Genomic DNA, 25,922 nt, shown 5'->3' with positions numbered 1-25,922 from the left:
AGGGTAATTAAATAAATAGCATAGGTTTTCTGATGCTGGAGACGGGAAAAATATGCGATGGCGTCGCCGGGACTCGAATTCCGGACCTGACAAATACGCGTCGAGTTTGCTTCTAGTTACAACCTGAAAGGAGTAAGAAAATATCCTATAAAACTCATATTTCAAAGTTTTAAAATATTGAATTTATGTTGTTAATGAGTACAAACATTATGTATCTACATTGTTTCATAATATAGAGCTCCTTTTTTTTTTTTTTTTTTTTTTTTACTCAAAGGGAAAATTTACCCAGAAGGGCTATTAATTTCGTTTTGGAATTTTGCGTCGTCCACTATAAAACGGCGTTTAATTTTTCAAATTTTTGCCACCGTTTATTAGAGCCCCGCATTATATTTAAAGAAATTAAATAGTTAAGAATCTGCATGAATATGTATTCTACAATTGCCAACCACCATATTGTCTTTAAATAATATTTTCCCAATGTATTACTGAGTAAATAAATGCAGCATTACCGACTATTGGTATCTTATCCGCTAAAAAAATAGACGGATATCGCTCTGTATAATCTAACATATTACAAAGCGTCGTTTAGTAACAATATGACATTAACAAAACAATCACAGATTCTTCGGATTCTATTCTATAATGTTCTGCAAATATTAGAATGCTCGTCTAAGGTTTTGTTAAAATGATTAGCCTTACCTTTCGGCAACCCAAACATAAACAGATGATCCTTCTTGCTGGCCATGTACTTTCTCCATCGTATCGGCTATCTTGACTTTTCCTGGGATAACATACGATTCCATATTTTTTAGCCACATGTTTCGCCACAAGGGAGATTCCTGAAAGTGAAGCAAGAAGTCGTTAAACCTGCGTACACTTTCTTCAAAAAGCGTTTGAATATGGGTTAAATTGAATAGCAAAGTAAACAACTGCGTCTTGTACTCAGTTATTTCACCTTACATAAGTTTTACACTTTTTTCATTTTAATAATACGTTTTTAAAATTATGCTAGCTCGAGCAAAAACACTTGAAAATACGATGAAATGCAAATCAAATTGAAACATTATTCGTATAAATGGCTGTTTCATGTTAAGAACAATGTTTAGCAGAAATGTATCTGAATATAGATTTTTGAAATATTTTCCGTATAGTAAATTCCAGTACACAACACAAATGTTACCTAAATTTTTGTATGTGCCAAACAAAACTTATTTAAAAACTTTAAATAAATATTTCCTTTAATGTTACTTAAAAATATGAACGATTTTTAAGTACGAATTAACAAAAATTATGTTTATGCAGTATCGTACAGAACGTCAAATTTATTGATCTTCCATAATGACCTTCCGTACTGATCATCCGTATTGGGTAACTGAAAAAAAAATATCAGTACGTATGATTAACTCAACTAAAAATGCGACAAACGTACAAAAATTTCAATGGGATGGGGAGAAGGTGAAAAATTGTTGTAATGAAAAATATTGATACGAATCCTAAATTTTTTGGTATTGATTTGCCTTCTAACTATTTCTTGAATCTCGAATCCCTCGATTCTTTAATCACGGGAGGGAAAATCTGCAAGCCTTCAAATTTCATTTATTTATTTTTTGTTTTATTTTTTATTTTTTTACGTTTTATTTTTTTTCCTTCTTTTACACGCGCGAACACATTTCGAGAGCATTTGCGCAATAAATAAAAAAAAAGAAGAACTTTTCTTAATATTAAAAGATTTTATTGAAACAAAATTTCAAATCTCTGTTTAACGAAAAATTTATCAATACATTTTTTTAAATGCATTTTTACTTTTTAAAAACATGTAACTAAGGGATAGTAAATAAAGTACATAATTAAAACTTTTGAATATTAAATTTCATTTCCTAAACAAGTTGAAACGAAAACAAATAAGAAGTCGAATTTTTTTTTGCATTTTTCGTGATTCTTTTTAAATTAAAGCAAGTGCAGGAGAAGAAGAGGTTTATTTCAAGAATTAGTATGGATAAATGTCAAACAAGCAATGCAGAATATGCTTTAGAGAATTACGACAAGTCAAAAACATTTCCATTTGTAAGCGATTGAGATGCACACTCGCAATGTTTCTCTTACGACCACTACCAGGAAATTTTTAATCATGTACTACTGGAATAACGAAAACTGAATTCATTTTACTTCTTTGTGCGAAGTAAAGGAAGTATTGTAATCATGGAAAATTTCGGGTATAATATTTCAACGAAAATATCCATTTTTATCACTCTTGAATCCATGTGAACGGTGTTTTTGCTTGATATCTGTACATATGGACAGAAAAGAGGACTCTTTTTCCCAAAACGGATTGTAAAACGGATTTAAAATGGATTCAGAAGAAATTTGTGACGTCTGTACGTACGTGCGTATGTAGGTATACGTATGACTGTGTTTCGCAGAACTCAAAAAAGAATAGCCTCAAAACGTTGAAGTTTTGTATATGGAAGGGCTATAACATTTAGTTGTGCACCTCCCTTTCTGGTTGCAATCGACCGAGCCAAAAGTATAAAATATATATACATTTATATACCAACTCTATTATTCGGCACAGTCAGCTCAGTGTTTTTAATCAGTTTTCAGTACTAGTAAATTGTGCATTTTTTGCTTTAAAAGTGCAAAAAATGCACTGCAATTAAAAGTGACTGAATTACATTGCTCTTACGCTCCAGTTAAGGTTTCTATGACTTTAGTTAATATACATGCAATAGTTGTAGAATTATCAACAATTTAAAAGTTATTTAAGTGCTATTAAGCCTAACGAAGCCGCCATTTGTTTACATTTGAAAATCTTAGTAGAATAGCAAATTAAGTCAGTTTCTGAACCAACTTCAGTGCCCTTTTTGCCAAGTGGGGGCAAAAGTAAACTTTAAATTTTATGCACCAAAAAATCTGTCTTCCTGCCGCTGGCCGAATTGCTTGTTTTTGCGTAGAAACTCTCATTTTAACGGTAAAAAATTTTTAACCGTATTTGGTGTTTTATATTTGTCTAATTGTACAATTTTTAATGACGATGATTTGAGTTTTTATGTATTTTTGTCTTGCCGCGAAGTACAAGAACTGAATTAACTGAATGAGAAATATATATCTGAAGAAATTCGATTTAAGTTTAAATGAAGTGCAGCAAAAATGCATTTAAGGCCGTACAAGGAATTCATGAGGTGTCCAATTGAGATTTTTGTAATGTGTATTTCTACTAATTGTTGTAGTCATATGTCAATTATTATACTACTGTTATACTTATATTTATACTGCTGTAAATTAAAATTAACCTTTCCACAATTTCTAAAAAACATTTATTGGAACCTCTGAGAAACAACTACAGAGTTAAAATGAGTCCCATGGAAAAGTCTTTTGGGGGCTATCGCGATGAAATATGATATTCGATAAATGTCATAATAGCGTAGCTGGTAAACTAAATTTGATTACTATTTAAGGCTAGAGATTTAAAATCAAACATTTTTACGCCTTTCAGAAACACAAGCACATCTACAGACGGCAAAGATGTATAGTCTTTGCGTCTCTTTGATAGCATAAAATAGTCACAAACGCCTAGCAGACTTGGAGCGAATTACATAGCTTGGTCTGCAGTAACAAACAAAGTCTTGAAAAGGTTTAAAACAACTTTTCACTTCCTTGTACGAAGTAAAAAGGAAGTATTGTAATCGCGAAAAGTTTCAGGCATCATATTTCAACGCAAATATCCATTTTCACCGCTATCGAATGCAATTTAACCATGCTTTTGCTTGACATCTGTAGGTAAGGAGAGAATAAAGGACTCTTTTCCCCAAAAAAATCGTAAAAATAATTTAAGAGGAATTCTAAAGAGAATTTTTCGTGGCGTCTGTGCATACGTACATATGTATCTCGCATAACTCAAAAACGAGTAGCCTCAGAACGTTGAAATTTTGTATATAGGACTGCTATAACATGTAGATGTGCACCTCGTATTTTCGTTGGAGTAGGCCGCACCAAAATTATATAAATATGTGTATATATATATCCACTCTGTTACTCGGCTCAGTGATCTCAGTTTCTTTATTTTTATATGTTTGTAAATTGTGCATTTTTTGCTTTAAAATGATTGAATTATACTGTTCTTATCTTCCGGTAAAGGATTTTATGCCTTTAATAAATCTATATGCAATATTTTTAGAATTATAAAAAATTTAAAGTTGTTTAAGCGCTGCTAAGCCTAATAATTTTTGTCATGTCGGCCATTGCTTGTTTACATTTAAAACAGCAGAATAGCAGATTTGTTGCCAATCTAGAGAAAGTAAGCTTCGCAATAACAAAGATAACGCCTTCTTTTATTATTGCGAATTAAATCATGCTTAATCCATTCTGGAATTTATTCGAGGAAATAAGTGTTTAAGATTTACTTCATAATTTTCAATGCAGACATTTTGAATTTTTCTGTATTTTTGCCTTGTCGCGAAAGGGAGAACTGTATTAATTAAATGAGAAATGCTGAATTGTCTGTGAAAAACTGTTTCTTTTTTGTTTTTGTTGTTCTTTGCTTAATTTCTTTTATACATTGTTTTAGATTTATTATAGTATTTCACTAGACCATGTGGCAACAATTAGATAATTCTTAAGATGATATAAATTTTGTGCATTCTGAGTTAAAAAATGAAGGAAATGTAACGCTGTTAAGTGAATCTAGGGCCAGAGTGTCCCTATGGTAAACAAATATAGTGAATTTTAAAAAGTGCATTTATTCTATTGTGGTTTATGCGCTATCGACGAAGTAGATTTAATTCAATCCAATAAGTTTAAATTAAATGCAAGAAAAAAAATGCGTATAATTTAATATTCCGTACAAGGAAGTCATGTGGTGCACACATCAGATTTAAAAAAAAAATCAGAACTAAAACATGAAATTCACGTTTCGTGCTTTCACATTCCTCCACGGCGATGAGACTTAAAGTAACAGTGAAATAAAAAAGTTAAACTGAGTAGTCAAAAACTACATAATTAATTTAACGCGAAGTCAAAGGATTGGAATTTTATCAGAGCTGATGAACCTAGTAACACGGCCTCGAGAGGCAGAAGCATACTGTGTCTTACAGTCCCAAACCCTCGATTTAAATACTTTATCAACTGATTTGTATTCTGGTTAAGAAACGGAAAGGAGAAGTGATAGTAAAGCTGAAACTATAAATAAGCTGGTTATTTAAAATATAGTAAAAGTCATTAAGCTTGTCATTAATCTCTCTGAGGCAAGAGACGTGAAAAATGTGCAGTGCCCTTGCCGAGACCCGACCGTGGAACTTTCGAATACGCGCTGAGTGTGCTTCCGTTACAACACAAAGGCATGCTGGAACGACGGAAATTGAATGCTGAATTGGTTTCGTTAAAATCTAAAGATATTTTAACGAACCCAGTTCAGTAACAATTATAATTTTTTGAAGTATTTCTGACAAAAAGTAGACTGACCTTAAAGTATGAGTGAATCTGCGAATTATTTCTCAAAGCTAACTTAGCATTAGGATATTTTTTGAGGAGGTCTTGTAAAGAATCCGCAGGCCTCGGTGATTTGTGAAGACTCAGCGTCGAAGTGAGTGTACCGCTGTAGAGAGAGTTCAGAACAAAGCATCCCATTATCCAAACAGCTAATATAGCTCGACACGACGCAGCACAGGGAATATATGAAATACCTGAAAAGGATAAACATTTTTTAGCTGAAATGTTTTTGTAAAATAGAACAAAGATAAGATTTTTATAGTGAACTAATGCAAAAAGCTAGAACGAAATTAACAGTCTTTTTGGGCTAAGGCGCATTTGGACTAAAAATACGTATTTATCATCGTTATTTTTCGGTGCTAGTTGATGTTTTTATTAATTTCAATAAAAAAAAAATTCAGTTTTTGTTGCATAAATTTCACAAAATAATGAATTTTTTATCACTTTTGTAAGGATTATTTTTAAGCGTAAATGTGTAGAGACATTAGGTTATTTCGAAGCGGGAGAGATGAAAAATCAGCAATGCCCTCGCCGGGACTCGAACCACGGACCTCTCAAGTACGCGTCGACCGGGCTGACCACTACACTACGAAGGCATGCTAAGAAAGCGGGAGAAGTACCTTATAAGTGTAGTCCAATAAGAAATCTCATAAATTCAGAAATATAAAATACATTTTGAAAAACTGGTCGGTTACCTTAAACAGGCTATGTTTTATCAGTTATAAATTCCACAGAATGTCTTCTGCTACTATACAGGAATGTTTTTCACGTACTAGACTAATTCCGATTCTGCCAACGATTAGGTTAATAATAAAACTTTTATAACAAATTTGACTTTGGTTAATAATAATACTTTTATAACAAATACTTAGTAAATTCGTAACATTTCCCGTATTGCTCGTATTTTTAATAGGTTTCTGAAAGTTTCTTTTCATAACTTTTATGATTTTGGAGGGGAATGTGGAAAATTAATATTGTTCTGATAAAGCGAAATTTTGGCTGAGAAACCGATCCATTGGCATAATGAAAGCTATCTCGGAACAAATAGCATTTGCTTTGTTATACACAATTGTAAATTTAAAACATAAAATATAGCAGTTACAATTATAATATATTTCATTTTAGTAATAATATCTAATTAACGTACTGGTATTAGTTATACATAATTATTTTGCTATAATTCTTAAATGAGAAGAGCCTTAAACTAATACTGTCATCTTGAGTTATAAAAGGCAATTTATTCCAGGATTTCAAAGATAAAAAGTATATGATGATTTCTTAACCTTGCCCGATGAGTATTCTGTACAAGGAACTAATACTGCCCACAGCAGCATGTAAGAAGATTTTTTCTTTTACTTTCTTGTGTTCTTGTCGATTCCATATTTCATGAAAGCCCAATGTCAGGCAATAAACACTGGAGCTAGCAAGCAGAACGGACATCAAACTAATCCATATCTGAAATTCATTTTATATGATTAGACAATAAACTTTCACAAGTTTGGTTTACATGCTAATCAAGAAAACATCGGGAAAGTTAAAAGAAATTTAAGATGTATGCATTTCTGTTCGCTTCATTTAAGGATGTTCTTCTAATAAAAATATTCTTATAATTTTAAATGTAAAACTCTTGTTTCAAATTAAATAAAGTGTTTAAACGAAGCTTTTTTGGGGTAGATGGTATTTCATTAGTATCTGCTTTCTTAAGAAAACAGCTACTTAATTTTCTTATGTATTGTATCGGGTAGCTATCTACAATGCGCTATTTTTAAATTTCTTAAAATTAAATATGTACTGCTTACTTTGGCGTCGATGTCCTGGAACAGAATCCAAGTCCTACTATAAAAGGCAGGCGCTTTGTATATGAAAGTAGAGGTCTCAGGAAAAATAGGAAGGGTGAGATCTATTGCTATACTTCGGTCTAGAGTCCAAGATAAATCGCCTGCTCCCATGTCTGCACTCTAAAGAATACAATAATGAATACATTCCTGAAGAGAATCATTAATTAGATAATAGCCTAGTGAAATCAAAATAACCTAGTGACTCTACAAGCCTTGATAGGCAATGATATCTTAGAATTTAATACTAATTTTAAAATGTATTTAAATTTACTACCCTGCTTCAAAAGCTCAAGGACAATGATTTAATCTTCGTTCTACTATTTTTCCCTGAGTCAAATAATTTTTGGAATAAGGATTGCAGTAAAGTAATATAAAAAAGTGCTAAAATTAATCATTTCATTAGGTTTCTTAAAACGGTAAACTAATTTTAAATCAGCTACATTCGAATCATGTGATAAAAATATTTAATAATATTTTTCAGTTTTGTTTTACGTGCTAATTAATTATTTGTTATGAAAATTATTGCGAATTTGCAGAATTGTTCTTACAGAGGATGTCTTTATAAAACGCAAGACGAAACTACACGGTACGGATCATCTCGTTTATTATCAAGAAGCAAACTAAAATTTTCGCTAACCTTTCTAGTAAGTTCTCCAATCATGCCAGACCATGTGCCATCTTTCTGCTGCATGCCATAAAGTCGGCCCTCGGCTTCTTTCACTTTGTAACTGCAGAATAAAAGAGAACTCTACTATTTACTATTCAGTGATTTATACAGGATATGCAAATCGGAAAAGCAATCTTGCCTTATCTGTCAACAAGTATTTGGCCACCTATGAAAATTCCGGTATCTGCGGTTCCGATATACTTAACATTCTTCGCCGTTAAATATCATGTAGGAAACAACATTAGCATTAGTCGCATGCAAGACGCCACAAAGTGCAGTGTTATCTGATTTCTAGAACTCACATCAGGTATCGCAGAATGGCCGATCCTTAAGGGGCATATCTAGTGAGCTAAATTACCCAAAATCAACAATGGCCTATGCGATTCAGAAGTGGAAAGAGAGTGTTGATTGTCCAAATGTACTCCGAGTGGCAGACCCAAGAAACTGGGAGATAGAGACGAACGAGTGCTGTACAGATAAATTCGGAAGAATCTCATCCAACCGATGGCCCACATGCACCAGGAGGTTTAACAGGCATCCGGGTGTGTTGTTTCGGTAAATACCATCCAAGAAAGCACATCTACATAGTCGAGTTGCTGCCGGGGTGCAAAGCACGCCCACAGAGGACCGTAGATCAGTGGAAACGTGTTTTCTAGAGCCACGAATTAAGGTTTTCCCTCTACGGTTTCGATGGTAAAGTCTGGGTCTGGCGTTTGCCTGGAGAACGTGTGCTGCCAGAATGCATCGTGCCCACAATAAAATTCGGCGGAGTTGAAATTATGGTCTGAAAGCGTTTCTTCTGGTATAGGATGGGACCCTTGGCCCAAATTCATGGTAGGTTCTACGCCAATGCACTCTTTTAATGACAGTGTGCTTCCTACGTTGCGGCAGTTTTATGGGTTTGACACATATTACTTTCAGGATGACAACACCTGTCAAGCTGTGAGATTCACCATGGATTGGTATGGTGACAATGAGATTAACCGAATCGACTTGCCTTCCCAAAGCTTATAATACCTAAACCCTATCCAGAACCTCTAGAACGAGTTGGATCGCCAAATTGAAGTGTACTGCAACCGCCATCGGTGAAGGATTTTTCATGTCTTCTTGTCAAGCTGAGTGGGAGAAAATAACAATAGCAGCTATACAAAGACTTGGGGAAAGTATGCCCCGGAAGGCTGAGGCTTCGTTTAGCGAGGCTGTACCAAGTATTGATTACGAATTAGTTGGATGTACTAACTATTGCTTTTCTTCTCTATCACAGGAGGCCAAATACTTATTAGTAGATAGTCTATACTTGGGTATAGTATGAAACATGTTGATATATATGTGACTGTGCAAGTCTTTATATTAAGACCAAAACAATATTCTTGAGGGAATGGAACATTTTTAATGTATTATACCCATGTATGACTCTGACTTTTTTAATTAGTGGGGTAGAAAGAAATACTTTGTTCTCTAAAATACAATAAATTCAACTTTGCATTATATTAAATTAGAAAGTGTTCATTATTTTCTTAACCAGCAGTTTAATTTAACTCTTTGCAATAGGTTACGTTTCATGAACTTAAAGCTTATTCAAGCAGTCGCAATTTTACCTGAAACTATCTATTTCAGAGTTGCGCTTACCCTTATTTAGTGATTTGCATTAGGTGGGATATTATATTTTTGTAATCAATGTAGTACTTAACAATTAAAGAAATAATTCAAATTTGGCAATATATAAACACGCTTTTTTCTGTTATTGTGTAACGTAATGACTAGTAACAAAGAAATGCATATGAAAATGTTTTATTATCTTATTTTGGCAAAGCACGTAACAGCCTGGGTAGAGAATTAAGGGTTATGATACTTGTAAGGTTTATCCTAAGCTTCTAACAGTTAACTTAGTTAAAGCTACTTTCCTGTCCTTCCTAATTTCAACTTACAATTTCCTACCAGAATGTGTTTTTAGAATCGCGGTTAATGCACATGAGTTTGAGTAGTATTTAAGTCGAAGTCCCACTGACTTCGGGAGAGAGTCTCAGAGTTTCTGACTAGCGCGCATTTGCCTTTTGGCTAAGTCTCTCCAAGCTCGGCCATATTACTGTCCCCTGATAGCTCGCTACTTTATTCGACATTTAGATGTCAACATTTTGATAGCTTCGGCAGTATCTCTTTAGTTAAACATCAGTTAAGTCTTGGTACTTATTATTTTGAGTTCCAGGCCTAGTGGAGGCTTGGCTGTACGCCCTGAGAAAGAGGCCGTCTGTTTAATCCTTATTTTGAGAAATAAAGGGTCATTAACCCTTCTTGAGTTTACTTTTCCGTTTATGGACGTAAGCGATCATTCGCTTAGCTGTTCACTAGGTTCCTCCACATTTAGATGTTAGATAAAAGGATGGAACCCCTCATACTTTAGAAACGTTTGCGAGGAGTGGAATATGAAACACTCTTGTATGTTCAGCTTCTCCCGCATTCGGTTGTAGTTGCTTTATGTCACAGGTATGTAAATCTTTTTTCAGTTCCAAATGAAACCTAAATTTAAGCCCAAATTTTCCATTTAGATCTTAATACGTATTTCGAAATAATTCCCTCCTCCTGTTTTGGTAAAATTCATAAGATATTTTTACGCATAATATATGTACATTTTTCGTACTCTCATACGAAAAGTATTTATATGTAAAAATACAGCAAACAGAAAGATGGAAGCTTAAGATTAGAGTGAATTAGAATGAATACTTTATTAGAATGGGTTGTAACTTATTTAATATTTTCTTTTTGATGTCTCCAATTATTCAACAGGTTGCAGTGTGCCATACGATCTAGAAAGAGACGGGCATTCTGCTTCATTAATACTATAATTTTACGGCATCTTATAAGGTATTTCTCCCGCTTTCCTAGCGTGCCTTCGTGGTGTAGTGGTTCTGCACACTGGGCCTGTATTCCAGAGGTCCGTGGTTCGGTTCTCGGCGAAGGCTATTGCTCATGTTTCATCAACCTGGCTTCTCCAATTAACCTAATGTCTCTACAGTCTTATTTACTATTTCACATTTATTCAGAAAACACTTAGCCAGGTTTCATTCTTCCTGACGAGTTCCATCGGGGGTCGACTGGAGGACAACCTCCAGCCCTCTGGCTAAGACCTTAGACAAACTCGACATAATTTGTCTTCACAGGACTAGAATCACCGACTTTTTGGTAGTCCATTCAGGCGTGGCAGTGATCGTAACGGTATTGTCAAGTCTTTTCGGGCTGTGTGATTGTTACATATTTGATTTTCAAAGGCTGCACTCGTGGGTTCACCTCCGTTGGTCAACTCAAGGGGACTGACGTTGTCTTAGACTTCTTGGTGACCAACTGGTGCCTGGTCGCCCAGTCTTGTGCTTATAAACCTGACCTTGTTCATTATCGGCCGGGATTGACCAGTGGGGGCTTACTCCCTCGTGGATCACCTCTGGAGATTTAGGCATCAGTCTTTGTTAAGGGCTTTTTAAAGCTCAGGTCAGGAAGTCTGAACCTTCTAGTATACTGTCTCTGGCGAATATCATCCTACCAAGATCTTGTTGTGCTCTAAATGCTATAACATCACAATGAAAGTGAAATTAAATTAAAATTCATAAAAAAACTGTTTAAGATTGAAAATATATTGCAGATCTCATAGATACTTAGACGTTGCAACAGTAACTATTTACATTTATAAAAACATTCCTCTATTAAGTATCCTATTTATTCTCATTCTCCTCACTTAAAATAAGTGATATGAAACTTATTTACTGTAATTCATTCATAAATTAAATTATAAGTTTAAAACTAGATGTCTTCTGTACTAATCCTAAATCCAAATGTGATAAGAAACGAGCCGCTGTCAGCAAATTTTGCATTAAAAACGTTACTCTAGCATCAAACAGGAGTAAGAATCAAATTTCAGTAATTTCCTTTATTAACGTGTTATTTCAGTTAGTTTAGCACCTTTTGACATTATTTCTTTTTGCATTTCTGGTCGTCTGTTGTAAGACCAATAGTGAAATTATGGTGCCTACTTGTACCCTTGATTGTACAAGAGCTTTCACCTTAATCCTGTTGCCTTGCCTGTAGACCCTGCAGTTAAGTCACCTGTAGAGTTAAGTCACCTTAATCCTGTTGCCTTGCCTGTAGACCCTGCAGTTAAGTCACCTGTAGAGTTAAGTCACCTTAATCCTGTTGCCTTGCCTGTAGACCCTGCAGTTAAGTCACCTGTAGAGTTAAGTCACCTTAATCCTGTTGCCTTGCCTGTAGACCCTGCAGTTAAGTCACCTGTAGAGTTAAGTCACCTTAATCCTGTTGCCTTGCCTGTAGACCCTGCAGTTAAGTCACCTGTAGAGTTAAGTCACCTTAATCCTGTTGCCTTGCCTGTAGACCCTGCAGTTAAGTCACCTGTAGAGTTAAGTCACCTTAATCCTGTTGCCTTGCCTGTAGACCCTGCAGTTAAGTCACCTGTAGAGTTGCGAAAGAGAAACCTAGCTGTGCCAAGTCGGGCACAGCCAGGTTTCTTGAGATGACTTGGCTGTGCCCGGAGATGTTTAAAAAGGTTAGAAATGTCTTCCTATCCCATGTGTCCAATGTTAAAGAATTTTAGTTAGAGAACCGCATCAGAATCTTAGTGATGCGGTTCGTTCGCTAACTCAAATTCTTTAATATTGACAAGTAGCTGTGTATTAATACAGGTAGCTGTGTTTGTAAAGTTTATTCGAGAAATACTCATTTCTTAGTTTTCCTTCACCCTAATTAGCAAATAAAGTTTTGTATTTGAGTTGCAGTTTTTAATAATAGTTACGTAGTATTAGAGAAATAACTCCCCAGATTTATTGCAACTTCTGCGGATAGCTGTCGATGCTGAGAAAAGTTGTTTTATACCGTTATAGAAGAATAAAAGAAGAAGAATCATAGAAGTTATAAACTGTAATTTATATCCTACTACTTCAAATTAAAAAATTACTACACCTGGTAAGTTTTATATATATATATATATATATAGAGAGAGAGAGAGAGAGAGAGAGAAAGTTAGATAGATAGATACTCATTAAAAGTTTGACTTGAACCATCTACTGTATGTACTATCCTTTAACTGAATATTTCAGATTTTTGTAAAATTGCATGCATTCTACATCAAACTTTCTTACGTAAAATTGTAGATATCTGCCAAAGTATTGATGATACGGAAAATAAATCCGTTCCACCTTGGAGTACCGGGAGGCGGTTCCACTTTAATGGGTGGACTCTGAAAGACAAATAAATAAATAAAAATTACATTTTACTATTTGTGTTAGTAATTTGTAATAAATCAGGAGAGATCTGAAAGAAATTTTTGATTTTTAGAAATCATAAATAAATCTTGTTACATTTAAAAAGCAAACGCAGCGATATTTAACTTTTAATAGAGTTAAATATTAATATTATACAACATTCTGTAGAATTTCTATTGTCATATCTTGACGTATTTCATGAAATAAAATCCCTGTTTATTTTCTTCAGGCGAATTCATTCTTTTAAATACAATATATTGGGTGATACAAAAAGTCACCGAGCTTTTTTGCCACTAGATGGCATTGATGCCTATATATACGGCAGAACTCACCCGATTGTCTGAAACGAGCATGTGCTTAAAAGGTGACATTTAGCTTCCATTGTTTGTGAAGATAGTTTTTTGCTTATGACAAAAGTTATAATGATTTGAAAATGAGTGAAATATCTGAAGAAATACGGTATGTGATGCTTTTTTGCTATAAAAAAGGTAAACAAGCCTCAAAAACATGCCGAAAAATTTGTGAAATATACGGTAAAAATGCTCTGAGTGAACGAAGGACACAGCAATGGTTTGCTTAATTCCATTTCTGAAATTTCGATGTCGAGATTCGAAGGGAATTGTCCATTATGAGCTGCTGCAACTCATAATCGAAATCATCAATTCGGCGTAACCATCAGTTCGGCCCACTATACACAAGTCGACCGTTTGAACGAAGTATTCTAGAAAGGGCGACCAGACGCGGCTACACACATTTTTGATTACTGGGAACATATTGACGATGCTTAGTTGGAAAGTTTTGATGCACTCACCGTATAGCCCGGACTTTGCACTATCTAACTACCATTTGTTTCGGTTTCTAAAAAACTCTCTTGGTGGTAAAAAATTGGCCGATCGAAGCGCTGCTGAAAATCATTTGGCCAAGTTTTTCGACGATATGAGTAGTCCATGGGACAATATGGCACATTTATTCTATTTCATTTTACATGACAACATCCTGTCTTCTATACTTGTTAAATTCTATGACTGCTGCGAATTTTTGTGATGTTACACTATAAGGTATTTCTCCCACCTTCTTAGCATGCCTTCGTGGTGTAGTGGTCAGCACGCGCGACACGAACTGGAGAAGTCCGTGGTTCGAGTTCTGGCGAGGGCACTGCTCATTTTTCATCTCTCCTGCTTTCAAAAAATACTTAATGTCTTTACAGTGGCACCCGAACTAAAATAGGTGGTGGATGATGATTCTCCACCACCAGGATTTGCCAATTGTGTCCCCTAATCCCCAGTCGCCCTTTAAAAGCGGGAGTATATAAGGTATTTCTTCTGCCTTCTTGGCATACTCTCGTGGTGTAGTGGTCAGCACGCTTGACGCGTATTCGAGTCCCTGTGAGGTCATTGCTCATTTTTCGTCTCTCCTGCTTCCAAAAAATCCTTACGTCTCTCTACAACAAATATACTTATGTTTTTAAAAACAAAAACAAAGAAACAAAAAAAGACAAAACAAGCTTTTATTTATGATAAACCGTTTCACAGATGATTTTACCAATATTTACCTCATTTCATTTGTGGGTTATTTCAGTAAAGTATTCATGAATATATATTTTTGTAGTTTAATTTTCACTAAGAAATATTTTATTGCCTTTTTATGCCATGTATTGCTTTTCGTTTTCTAAAACTTTTCTTGTTTTTCCTATAAAAATGTCTCAGATATTACATATGCTATTAAACATATATTTCAATAAATTCTGCATGTTTTATTTTAAACTAAACATGTAACTTGTAATATCCATGATTAGCCTTTGTTTATATTTCTTCTTAAGCTTACATTTTGATTTTAGCAAATTCTTTTCGGTTTATGGCTAATTATTAACTGCATTATGTCAGGTAAGCAGTGAAGGAATTGTATTTAAGTTATAGACATGGAATGTAAGTGGTTTACAAACACAAAGATAGTTAGTTAAGTTAGCGATTTGAAACCGATTAGTTGCAACTCTGAACGGAAAGAAAAATTTATCTCCAGCGCACGAGATTGTCTATTCAAAATTCTAAAGATATGCTGTTTTTAATTTTTCGTGATTTTGCTGTTGACTGGAATTTTATGTGGCGTAAGCTCCAAGAACGTCATATTGTATAAATGAAGTAAGCACACAAAATGTTAATAATAAAAAAACAAAAAAAAGTTTTGTAAATCCATCTTAATAAGAAAACTGAATATTGATATTTATTAACTGAACACTGTTTTTAAATATTTTGTGATTTTGCTGTTGAATCAAATTTTATGTTGCGTAAGCTCCAAGAACGTCATATTATATAAAGGAAGTAAGCACACAAAATGTTAATAATAAAAAAACAAAAAAATTTTGTAAATCCATCTTAATAAGAAAACTGAACATTGATATTTATTAACTGAACACTGTTTTTAAATATTTTGTGATTTTGCTGTTGAATCGAATTTTATGTGGCGTAAGCTCCAAGAACGTCATATTATTATATATTTATATTCAACATAAATGAAGTAAGCACACAAAATGTTAATAATAAAAAAAAAAGTTTTGTAAATCCATCTTAATAAGAAAACTGAACATTGATATTTATTAACTGAACACTGTTTTGAAATATTTTGTGATTTTGCTGTTGAATCGAATTTTATGTTGCGTAAGCTCCAAGAACGTCATATTATATAAATGAAGTAAGCACACAAAATGTTAATAATAAAAAAAAAAGTTTTGTAAATCCATCTTAATAAGAAAACTGAACATTGATATTTATTAACTGAACACTGTTTTTAAATATTTTGTGATTTTGCTGTTGAATCGAATTTTATGTTGCGTAAGCTCTAAGAACGTCATATTATATAAATGAAGTAAGCACACAAAATGTTAATAATAAAAAAACAAAAAAATTTTGTAAATCCATCTTAATAAGAAAACTGAACATTGATATTTATTAACTGAACACTGTTTTTAAATATTTTGTGATTTTGCTGTTGAATCGAATTTTATGTTGCGTAAGCTCCAAGAACGTCACATTATATAAATAAAGTAAGCGCAGCAAATGTTAATAATGAAAAGACAAAAAAAGTTTCTAAATCCATCTTAATAAGAAAACTGAACATTGATATGATTAATTGAGAAAAGACTGAAAAAAAAGTGTATGCTAAAACTTAATGTTGCACTGGGAATTCTAAGGGTATACTGGTATCCTACTTTCAAAATTTTTAGTCCAAAGGAATGTGAGTCCCGAAGGACTATTGTTTTCGTTTCGCGATTTTGCATTGAATCACTATAAATGTCCGTTTGACTTTTCAAACTGTTGCCACCCAATGTTGGAGTCCTGCATTATATTTGAAGAAATTAAATAATGAAAAATCTGCATAAATGTATGTATATTTTTCGCATTGTGATAAAACAACGGAACGTAGAGCCATCGAATTTTGAAGGACGTAATCCTCCTACGAATATGGACATCCGAAATCCTAATTTTGAAATTTGGAATTTGTTTTATGATCGATTTCCTATTTTGTAAAAGTTTAACGAGTTTTTTGAGTAACAAACTCAACGATTTAAAAGCGAGCAATGGCAACACTCTACCCGGGGGGAACATTTTTATCTCCAACGCGTCGAACTGTGTATCGGAAATTCTAAAGATAGGCTCATTTTAAAATTATTTTGCGACATTGCTATTGAACTGAACTTTATAGTTTAAGTACAAAGAACGTGATATTTAACAAATAAAGGTAACACACAAAACGTTAAAAAAACGCCCCTTTGGAGGTAATTTAAAATCTGAAATATTTCAAACTTTTTTTTTCTTTCTTTTTGTAGTTTTGCTGTTGACTTGCATATGGTGTGAATGCGAAGAAAATTATACTTAAAATAGCTAAACATACAAACAAAGGAGTTATTAGGAGTGACTGTAATACCAGACTGGTGGACTGTAAGTTCAGTTAGAGCTTAAAAACCGGGCGACCGTTAAAATCTGTAACGTTTCAAATCCCCCCCCCATTTTAAATCCACAGCGTACATGAGTTAGTATCATTCACTAATACATCTTTCTTATACATGACGGTATATGCAGCAGCAAGTTATATCTAGATTGAGAAATTGTTCAACATATTTTTATACAAACACTTAACAGATATGTCGTATAGATCATGTGAAGTGTTTCAGTGCCGCTTATACAGTATTTTTGTGTAATCCGTAAATGTGAAATGCTTCTAATATTCCAGCAATGAAGAAAGGAAACTGGAAAAAAAGCGAAGGAAAAATATATCGAAGAAGAACGTGAAAGCATATGTTTATATTCACAGCATATTTTAATTATTAATAATATAACCCTAAAAAGTTTAATTAAAATTACTAATTACACATCGCTTTTGTGTCTGTAAGGCTATGAACTAAAATAGTATACAAACATTCATATTGCAGTCGTGTTACGTACCCCAAGTGCTGAAATTTTGAGAGTACGCCCTCCGAAATTTTTAAAAGGAATATCGAATATTGGTTCATTCACGTGTACTGTGTTATCAGAGGAATTCCAAAATCCACGGCTTTGGAAGTACGTGCTCCCGTTTCCAACAGAATGAAAAGACCATATTTCTAAAATCTGGAGGGAAAAAAAGCCATGCATTAAATGTTAGCATTCAATTTGCATACAGGACACAATAAATACAAATAAGTACATTTGTGATCTTTATATCATATTTGTCAGAAAGTCTTATTAAGTATGCTTTTCTACGTCTGAAAACAAAAGGATTCTGCAATATTTTCGGTTAGTTCGTTCTTGGACAGCGAGACGCGAAAAATATTTTTTAAATGAAAACAATTTACTGAAGAGCAATTTACTTTCTTAATCGTGAACTTTTTACTATTGAGGAGTTACCTAAAACTGAAATTTCATTAAGTTCAAAACTTGGAAACGGTAATTAAAAAATACCATTTCTAAAAGAATGACTTTTTATGTAAAAGCTATCTTCTCAAATGTGCGTTCGAAAATTTAATATGTATAGTTATTTTTTAAAGTATTTTTACATCTGTCTGAACGTATCTCTCAAAATTTTTATTAGTAACTAGCAGTCTGCGGCCAAAGCAAGTACACCTGAAACGAAAATGCATAAAAACATTTCAATACGAATGGAATTAGCTCATTGTTTCCAAGGAACAACCAAATGGTAAAATAATGTTTTGGGTTGCCAAACCAGGAAACGAAAACTTTTGAAACTTTATGTTAATATGTATACCTATGATGGTATGATTTAAATTTAATGTCATGTTAACATCTTTTTCTCAATATCAATATAAGACTTAACGTGGCAATAACATATCATGTCACTTATACTAATCTGAAGCAAAAAAGTTGCCAACAGCAGCAATTTACTTTAAAATGCTGATATTAAGGAAACATTTTCGACATAGAATGACGTCACATGGAATCGCATGCTTTCTTCAACGTCAGATTATGACATTATATAATAATAACATATTTAATACTTAGCAATGCTGTTTTTATTTCATATTTTGTAAAATTTACAAATTTTTGATTAACAAATTCTATGATTTGAAAGCGAAAACTTTTCGAAAATATAGCATTTTTAATATAACTTGCAAACCTGTTGCCACTAGGGAAAAGTGATGGCCAGAATTAGCATTTTCAGAGTTCTTAATTAATATCTTGGCTGACTAAAGTCGTACAAAGACGAGAATGGTCGAAATGGCTTCCTACGAATATATGGAATCCGAGGGTACTTCTTTTGAAAAACTGCCCTCCATTCCGGAAGAGATATTCTTACGACCAAACAGACAAACGCGCACAGATTTGAATAATATAGATACTACAAAAAAAAAATTAACACGTATTTTTTCCCTTCAGTAACTTATTGATGTGAAACAAATTTTTTTGTTGACGCTTCTCTGCGGATAGAAAACTAAATTATGTAAGGTTTTATTAAAAATTAACTATTATTTATACTATGTCTTTTTGAGTTTCTTCAAATTTATCGCCCTAACTAAAACCAGACTTTCACAAAGAATAGATTCGAATCAGCCATACTTTTACTGGATCATGACTAATGTTTTGTAATTAAAGAAATATTATATAACTAAAATTTATTGATAAGTTGCTGACACGAAACGATCATATTTGCTATTAATAAACCGGATGATGAGCCCTTTCAACGACATCAGTTTATAAAAAGCTCAAACAGCTGGGATTAAACCAGCTACAAAAACGATTATTTCACTTACTAATAAGAGCGGTAATGGAATTCGTTTCAGGATCGCTACTGTTTACTTTCTGAATTCAAATACTGGATCGTCGTAAAAAATTACCAAAGCCAAGGCAACAAGAATTGAGTTATTGTAATTAACTTTCATTAATAACTAACCTTCTGCTGCGAATTTGTTATTAGCTGACTGAATATACATATGTCATAAGGCAAAGAGAAGAGAAGACGGCCTTTTAAATCAACCATAATTACTAATAGGACTTAAAATATATGCTATATTAATATTTGAATGATTTTCTTTAATTCTAAGCACAGCCTATGATTCACTGTTTGATTGATACTCAGTGATTTAATGTTTTTAGAGAACTCTGCATGAATATTTAAAAATGTTATTATGTACTTCGTTGCTATTCGTTTTGAGATATTTATTCATTTTCCTTTCAACTTATTATTATTTACATCGCAAAATTTCCATCTTTAACTCTTTGAAGGACAGGAAAAGGCAATTAACTTTTTCAGCAAAACTTTTATTTACTATATCAGGTGTTCAAATGAAATTATGTGCGACAATTACACATATTTTGTCCAAAACGCGTGAAAGAGATAACCACTGCTGGTAGTTAAAGTCAGTGACCACCGCCCACAGAACACATCCCTACAAATCAATCTCTATGGTACTCATGGAAACAGTTTTATTTTTTAAGCATAGTGCAACTTTGCATGTGCTACATTCTCACATTGTTCTTACAGGCTTTTTTTTTTCTGGTGCTGCAGAGTACACATCGTCGTGATGTTCTCTTCGATGACTGATGCTTATTTTCTTGACGACGAATTGCTGCATCAACTACTGCCTTATGTTTCTTGATTGCCGTCTAGTGAGTTACAAGGGAACTTTAGAAACGGCCAGTCTTGGAAACCACTCACACGAGTGAGTAAGACGTTCGATAGAAAAGGTGGTTACTGTAGGTAACCACCACTTTTCAAACAGTTAAGGTAAACGTATCATTTATTTTTCGTTTAAAACTGTAGATGTGCACAGATTAGGTTTCATAGATTCCTTTGCATATCAGCTATTTAATTAAATATAATTCAAAATTATTTGCTAATTATTAGATTTTTAGATTTATGAAATATTTTACTCACTTCGAGAGATCTCTCAAATGCGCCAGTTTGGCAAATAGTATCCGAATGAGTGACTTTCTCTCCAACGACTATTACACGATCCCCTTCATCCAGAAACTGGGCAATGTTGGAAAGACATAACATTCCATCCACAGCGAAGATCCATGATTGTTTGCTGTTTATCATATGCTTAGACTGAAATATGGTGAAATAAAATGCAGTGAAACACGTACTGTTTAAGTATTTAAATAGTTTAAATAGTTAAATACATCTGATAAAAAAAGATTGCATTGCATTAACGTTAGCCTGCTGTAAAATCAAAAAACGCCTACAATCTGTAAGATGTTGATTAACCAATTATTTTATATTTTGGATCTTTACTGTTACTTCTCCCTTCCGTTTTCCTGCCAGAATGCAAATTATTTCGCGTGTTAATCTGAGCTTTTAAGACTCTAAGAAACAGCATGTTCTGCCTGTCGAGGCCACGTTACTAAGTTTGCTAGATAAGAAAAAATTTGCAGTCTTCGATCTTGCATTATGATTGCAGATACTTAATATCCACGCAGGTTAAATTTTGAGCCAACTTCGCCTTGACTGATTTGTGTAGCGTTTAGTTACTAGTTTATTTGATTTTAAATTTTACATTTGAACTTAATGTTACGCTTCTGTTGTTACTTTAGATTTAGTGATAATTCGCTGCCAGTCTCATGTTAAGTTTATGATTATCAAAAAACTTTCTAATCCTTACAAAGTACTTAGGTCATTTTTAGAATTTCAAATCTGTCTATCCAAATTCAGCGAACCCTCATAAAGACCACGACCCCTGGTTCCAGGCGATTTTGGCCTATCACACTGGTGCTCAATATAGTTGACTATTTATATTCTAAAAAGTAATGATCCCTTTCAAAAATGATAGTCAGTATGAGGTGGTCGTCATGATAGGCGTCGAATTTTTGTAATAAATAAGAGCATATTTACCTGCAAGCATAGTTACAGGATACGAAATTAAAAGCATTTTTCTAGAAATTCACGAGTTGCTTTTGTTACTATTACTATTATTATTATTTTGATCTATGTCTTCCACTTAATATTTTTAAAACCGTTACGTACAAGCGAGTACATTGTGTTTAATTATATCAGATTATCCTTTTTTATAAACAACTGTTAAAATCAAACGCACATCAAGAAATCTTTGAAATTTAACTCACTTTTAAGAAATGCAAAGTTTCGATCAGAATATCCGTAGTGTTTATCTTGCTTAAGATAACTGCAAATCCATCCATAGGCCGTCTTAAACTGTACTTTTCAGGCCATGGATAGTCTCCAATAGTTTCTAAAGTGACACTTGAAACAGCAAAGCCTTTATTATTCAAAGATCGAATAACAGAGAGAGTAACTGAAAAAAAAATATATGCATATTAAGTTTCAAAGAATTTTTTATTTCCCATAAAGAAAACTATCCTTAGCACTAAATTCAGATAGAGTAACTTATATTTTCTGACAAATATACAATTTTGCATTACTTATATGTAATACTAATAATGTATAGCAAGAATTAAATATAGATAAAAAATTTGATAAACCCATTCATTTAATTATCGAATATGTTATCTTTCTTCCTAGGTATCAAAGTAAAATTGACTCTTAACAGTCAAATTCCCTTAAATTATATCAGTATGATAATTAATCGGGATACTGAGTGAAATGAAAGTACTGAGAATTTTTTTAATATTATCTAAAAGAAACTGATGGCCACTTTTTTAAAGTTTTTTGAGAACTGCTTGGTTAGTAGAAAAAAATTCTCTTTCTCATTATATCTTGATCTTTAAATATTTAAAAAATCTTATATGAACACCACATAACTTCCTTGTACGGCCTATTAAATTATACACATTTTTTGCTGCACTTTACTTAAAATTTATTTCCTTAAATTACTCTTACTTAATTAACAGGTCCCTCAAGGCAAGCTGGAAACGACAGTAATTTGCGAATTTTGAAATAAAACATCCAAAGCAATTTTTGTCCTCAAAAGTCAAACTCCGTAAAGTTTCGTTTTTTTTTTTTTTTTCCCGTAACGAGTAGTAAAACTTTTCCAAATGCAAGTATAGGATCCGGTAGACCGCATTTAAAGTTAGATTCCGTTATATGTCAAACAAATTTTTAAATTTGAAATTGCCCAAACATATATATTTTCGTTATTTAACCCTTATTTGCATCATGTCCACTATAGTAGACAAAAGTTTAAATTTGTTTAGTCTTCTGTAAATGCCTTAACAGATTCCATTCCGGCGTTTATTCATTCTATATTATTAGAAATTTCAACTGTCGATCATAGATGGCTGTATAGCATCACTAAGTAAAGCATTGCTATTTGGAAAATGGCTGTTACTTCTGTTTCCAAGTTAGTACAATTTCTCATAGTAAACATTATATAATATAGCTTATATTTCCTTATACTGCCATTTTTTATCCATATTTAGTAATTTTAGACATTTTATGTTAAATGTCAGTTTGAGAAAATTGTGGAGTGGGTACATAAAGACTCTTAACAGTCAAATTCCCTTAAATTATATCAGTATGATAATTAATCGGGATACTGAGTGAAATGAAAGTACTGATAATTTTTTTTAATATTATCTGAAAGAAATTGTTGGTCACTTTTTCAGTCTTTTCAGAACTGCTTGGTCAGTAGAAAAATGTTCTCTTTCTCATTATTTCTTGATCCTTAAATATTTAAAAAATCTTATATGGACACCACATAACTTCCTTGTACGGCCTATTAAATTATACACATTTTTTGCTGCACTTTACTTAAAATTTATTTACTTAAATTATTCTAACTTAATTAACAGGTCCCTCAAGGCAAGCTGGAAACGACATCAAAAACGGAAAATTTTGAAATTAAACATCCACAGCAATTTTTGTCGTTAAAAGTCAAACTCCTTGTAGTTTCGTTTCGTGTTTTTTTTTTTTTTTTTTTTTTTTTTTTTTTTTTTTTTTTCTTTTCGTAACGAGTAGTAAAACTTTTCCAAATGCAAGTACAGGATCCGGAGATGACATTCAAAGTTAGATTCCGTTATATGTCCAAAAAATGTTTAAATTTGAAATTTCCCAAACATATACATTTTCGTTATTTAACCCTTATTTGCATCATGTCCACTTTAGTAGACAAAAGTTTAAAGTTGTTTATTCTTCTGTAAATGCCTCAACAGATTCCATTCCGATGTTTATTCATTCTATATTATTAGAACTTTCAACTGTCGATCATAGATGGCTGTATAGCATCACTAAGTAAAGCATTGCTATTTGGAAAATGGCTGCTACTTCTGTTTCCAAGTTAGTACAATTTCTCATAGTAAACATTATATAATATAGCTTATATTTCCTTATACTGCCATTTTTATTCATATTTAGTAATTTTAGACATTTTATTTTAAATGCCAGTTTGAGAAAATTGTGGAGTGGGTAGATAAAGATCTACCAAAAAGAGTGAATTGAAACCCAAATATACTGCTTATCAAGCCCAAATATACTGCTTATCAAGCCAAAACACCACTGAAAATGTTTATGTTTAGCAAGGAATTTCTAGAACATTTGACATTTGAATCCAATAGATACAGGTTACAAAATCGTAGCAAAATCAATTCAATCACAATCGACGAAATGAAGCTTTTTTGGAGGATCTGTATGTACATGTCAGCTGTAGACTTACCATTTAGAAGATGGCAATGATCACTGCAAACAAGGCAGGAAACGATCTCAAATGCAATGACCGTAAATCGTTGGGAAGAGATCTGTATGTATGTACGTATATGCATGCTGTCCACTGTAGTGAACAAACTGTAGCAATTATTTAAAACGAAATTTGAATAAAATTAATTTTTTTATCATTACTTAATTTATTTTAAGTAGAAAAAATACAAACATTTTCGTTTAACTTCTCTAGATTATTTGTATGCAACAAAGGGTTAAACACTTGTGTGCAACAAGGGGTTAAAACGGTATGACCAAGCGCGAAAATAAAAGCTGGGTAAAGACTTTTAAGGCTAGTAAGAAGGGTGAGTAGATATGTATATATAGGGATTGGACAAAAATATTGAAACGCCGAAATAAAAAACATATTGCTGTGACTAATGCGGTGTAGGAATGACGTTGGCATTCAAAACAGCTTGCAGTCATTACGTATCAGAATGGACATCTACAAGTCCTGTATTTTTTGCCAGGGAATCATGTACCATTCTTCTTGTGAAAAATGTTGGCAACTTTAGTTAGTGATGATGGCAGAGGATAGCGCTTGCGCAGATATCTCTCCAAACTAGCCTACAAAGGCTCAATAATATTGATATATGGTGACTATGGTGGTCATAGTGGATGTTAAAGTTCACCCTCGTGCTCAAGAAACAGTCCTGGACGATGCAAACTGAATGAACAGGAAGTTTTGGAATCAAGAATTTGGAACACAGTATCACCATTCAGGAGCAAAATGTATACCAATGGGTTGGATGTGATCAACCAGAATGGTCACATAATCCTTTTCAGTAATGTGACCTTGCACAGGTCCATTATGGGGTCCATAGAATATCATGGGTCCCATATAATACCACAATGTGGCTTCTCCAACCATGACCAAACCCCCGTCATGCTTAACTCTCGCCAGCAAAAAAATCTCTATCATACGCTTTGGATGGCGCTTTCCAGCCGTAAACTCACCCAAAAGTCGGGGACAGCGTGAAGCAAGACTCAACTGACCAAATGGCAGTCTTCCAGGTTTTCGCAGTCCAGGTTTTGTGATTTTAGCGCCATTTTCTTCTCTTACAAACATTTTTTATGTGGGGATTTTTGATTGCTACTTGCACAAACGTACCCTCTTTGTGGAGCTCCCTGCATATTGTTTTGGTGCTGACAATGTTTGCGAGTGCAGCATTCAGTTCAGCAGTCACTTTTGCGGCTACAGTCCTCTTATCTTTCATCACAATCCTCTTCAATGACCATCTGTCATGATCACTCAACACACTTTTTCATTCGTGCTATAGTCAGTTAAAAACTTAACCCCTCTAAACACGAAACAGTTCTGCTATTTTGGTTATGGAACACCCACCATACCAGCCCAAACAATTTACCCACGTTTGAATCCATTTAGCTCCAACGGGATGCACTCACAACTACACAGAACATTGTCTTGATAACGAATGACACTTGAAATATATTGAGGATGTTGTACAGGTGGCGTTAGTGGTCAAACACATCAGGGCCACCAACAACTTTTGCTAGCGTAAACATCTCATTTCAAGCATGCATTTTCATGAGGTGTTTTTTATACTTTTC

General features: G+C 33.3%; 1 protein-coding gene across 1 annotated transcript in view; it reads right to left on the bottom strand.

Moving 5' to 3' along the window:
- LOC118189654 (putative glutamate receptor) overlaps window positions 1-25,419 on the bottom strand; it is a 31,626-nt gene extending 6,207 nt beyond the window's left edge. Inside the window, exons 1-10 of the mRNA XM_085819722.1 lie at window positions 25,089-25,419; window positions 21,806-21,993; window positions 20,619-20,792; window positions 17,693-17,857; window positions 13,131-13,228; window positions 7,960-8,050; window positions 7,284-7,442; window positions 6,768-6,939; window positions 5,458-5,678; window positions 700-839 (exon numbers count right to left, since the gene is read on the bottom strand). Coding sequence (XP_085675848.1) covers window positions 700-839; window positions 5,458-5,678; window positions 6,768-6,939; window positions 7,284-7,442; window positions 7,960-8,050; window positions 13,131-13,228; window positions 17,693-17,857; window positions 20,619-20,792; window positions 21,806-21,993; window positions 25,089-25,419 — 1,739 coding nt within the window. The remainder of the gene's footprint in view (window positions 1-699; window positions 840-5,457; window positions 5,679-6,767; window positions 6,940-7,283; window positions 7,443-7,959; window positions 8,051-13,130; window positions 13,229-17,692; window positions 17,858-20,618; window positions 20,793-21,805; window positions 21,994-25,088) is intronic.
- Between the last annotated feature and the right edge of the window lie 503 nt (window positions 25,420-25,922).

This window comes from Stegodyphus dumicola, chromosome 6 (genome assembly GCF_044657685.1).
Source record: "Stegodyphus dumicola isolate Sdum_Otavi_A_Nest chromosome 6, ASM4465768v1".
NCBI classification, from domain to species: domain Eukaryota; kingdom Metazoa; phylum Arthropoda; class Arachnida; order Araneae; family Eresidae; genus Stegodyphus; species Stegodyphus dumicola.
The sequence above is the reverse complement of the archived record's forward strand: the minus strand, read 5'-3'. Positions and strand labels throughout refer to the sequence as shown.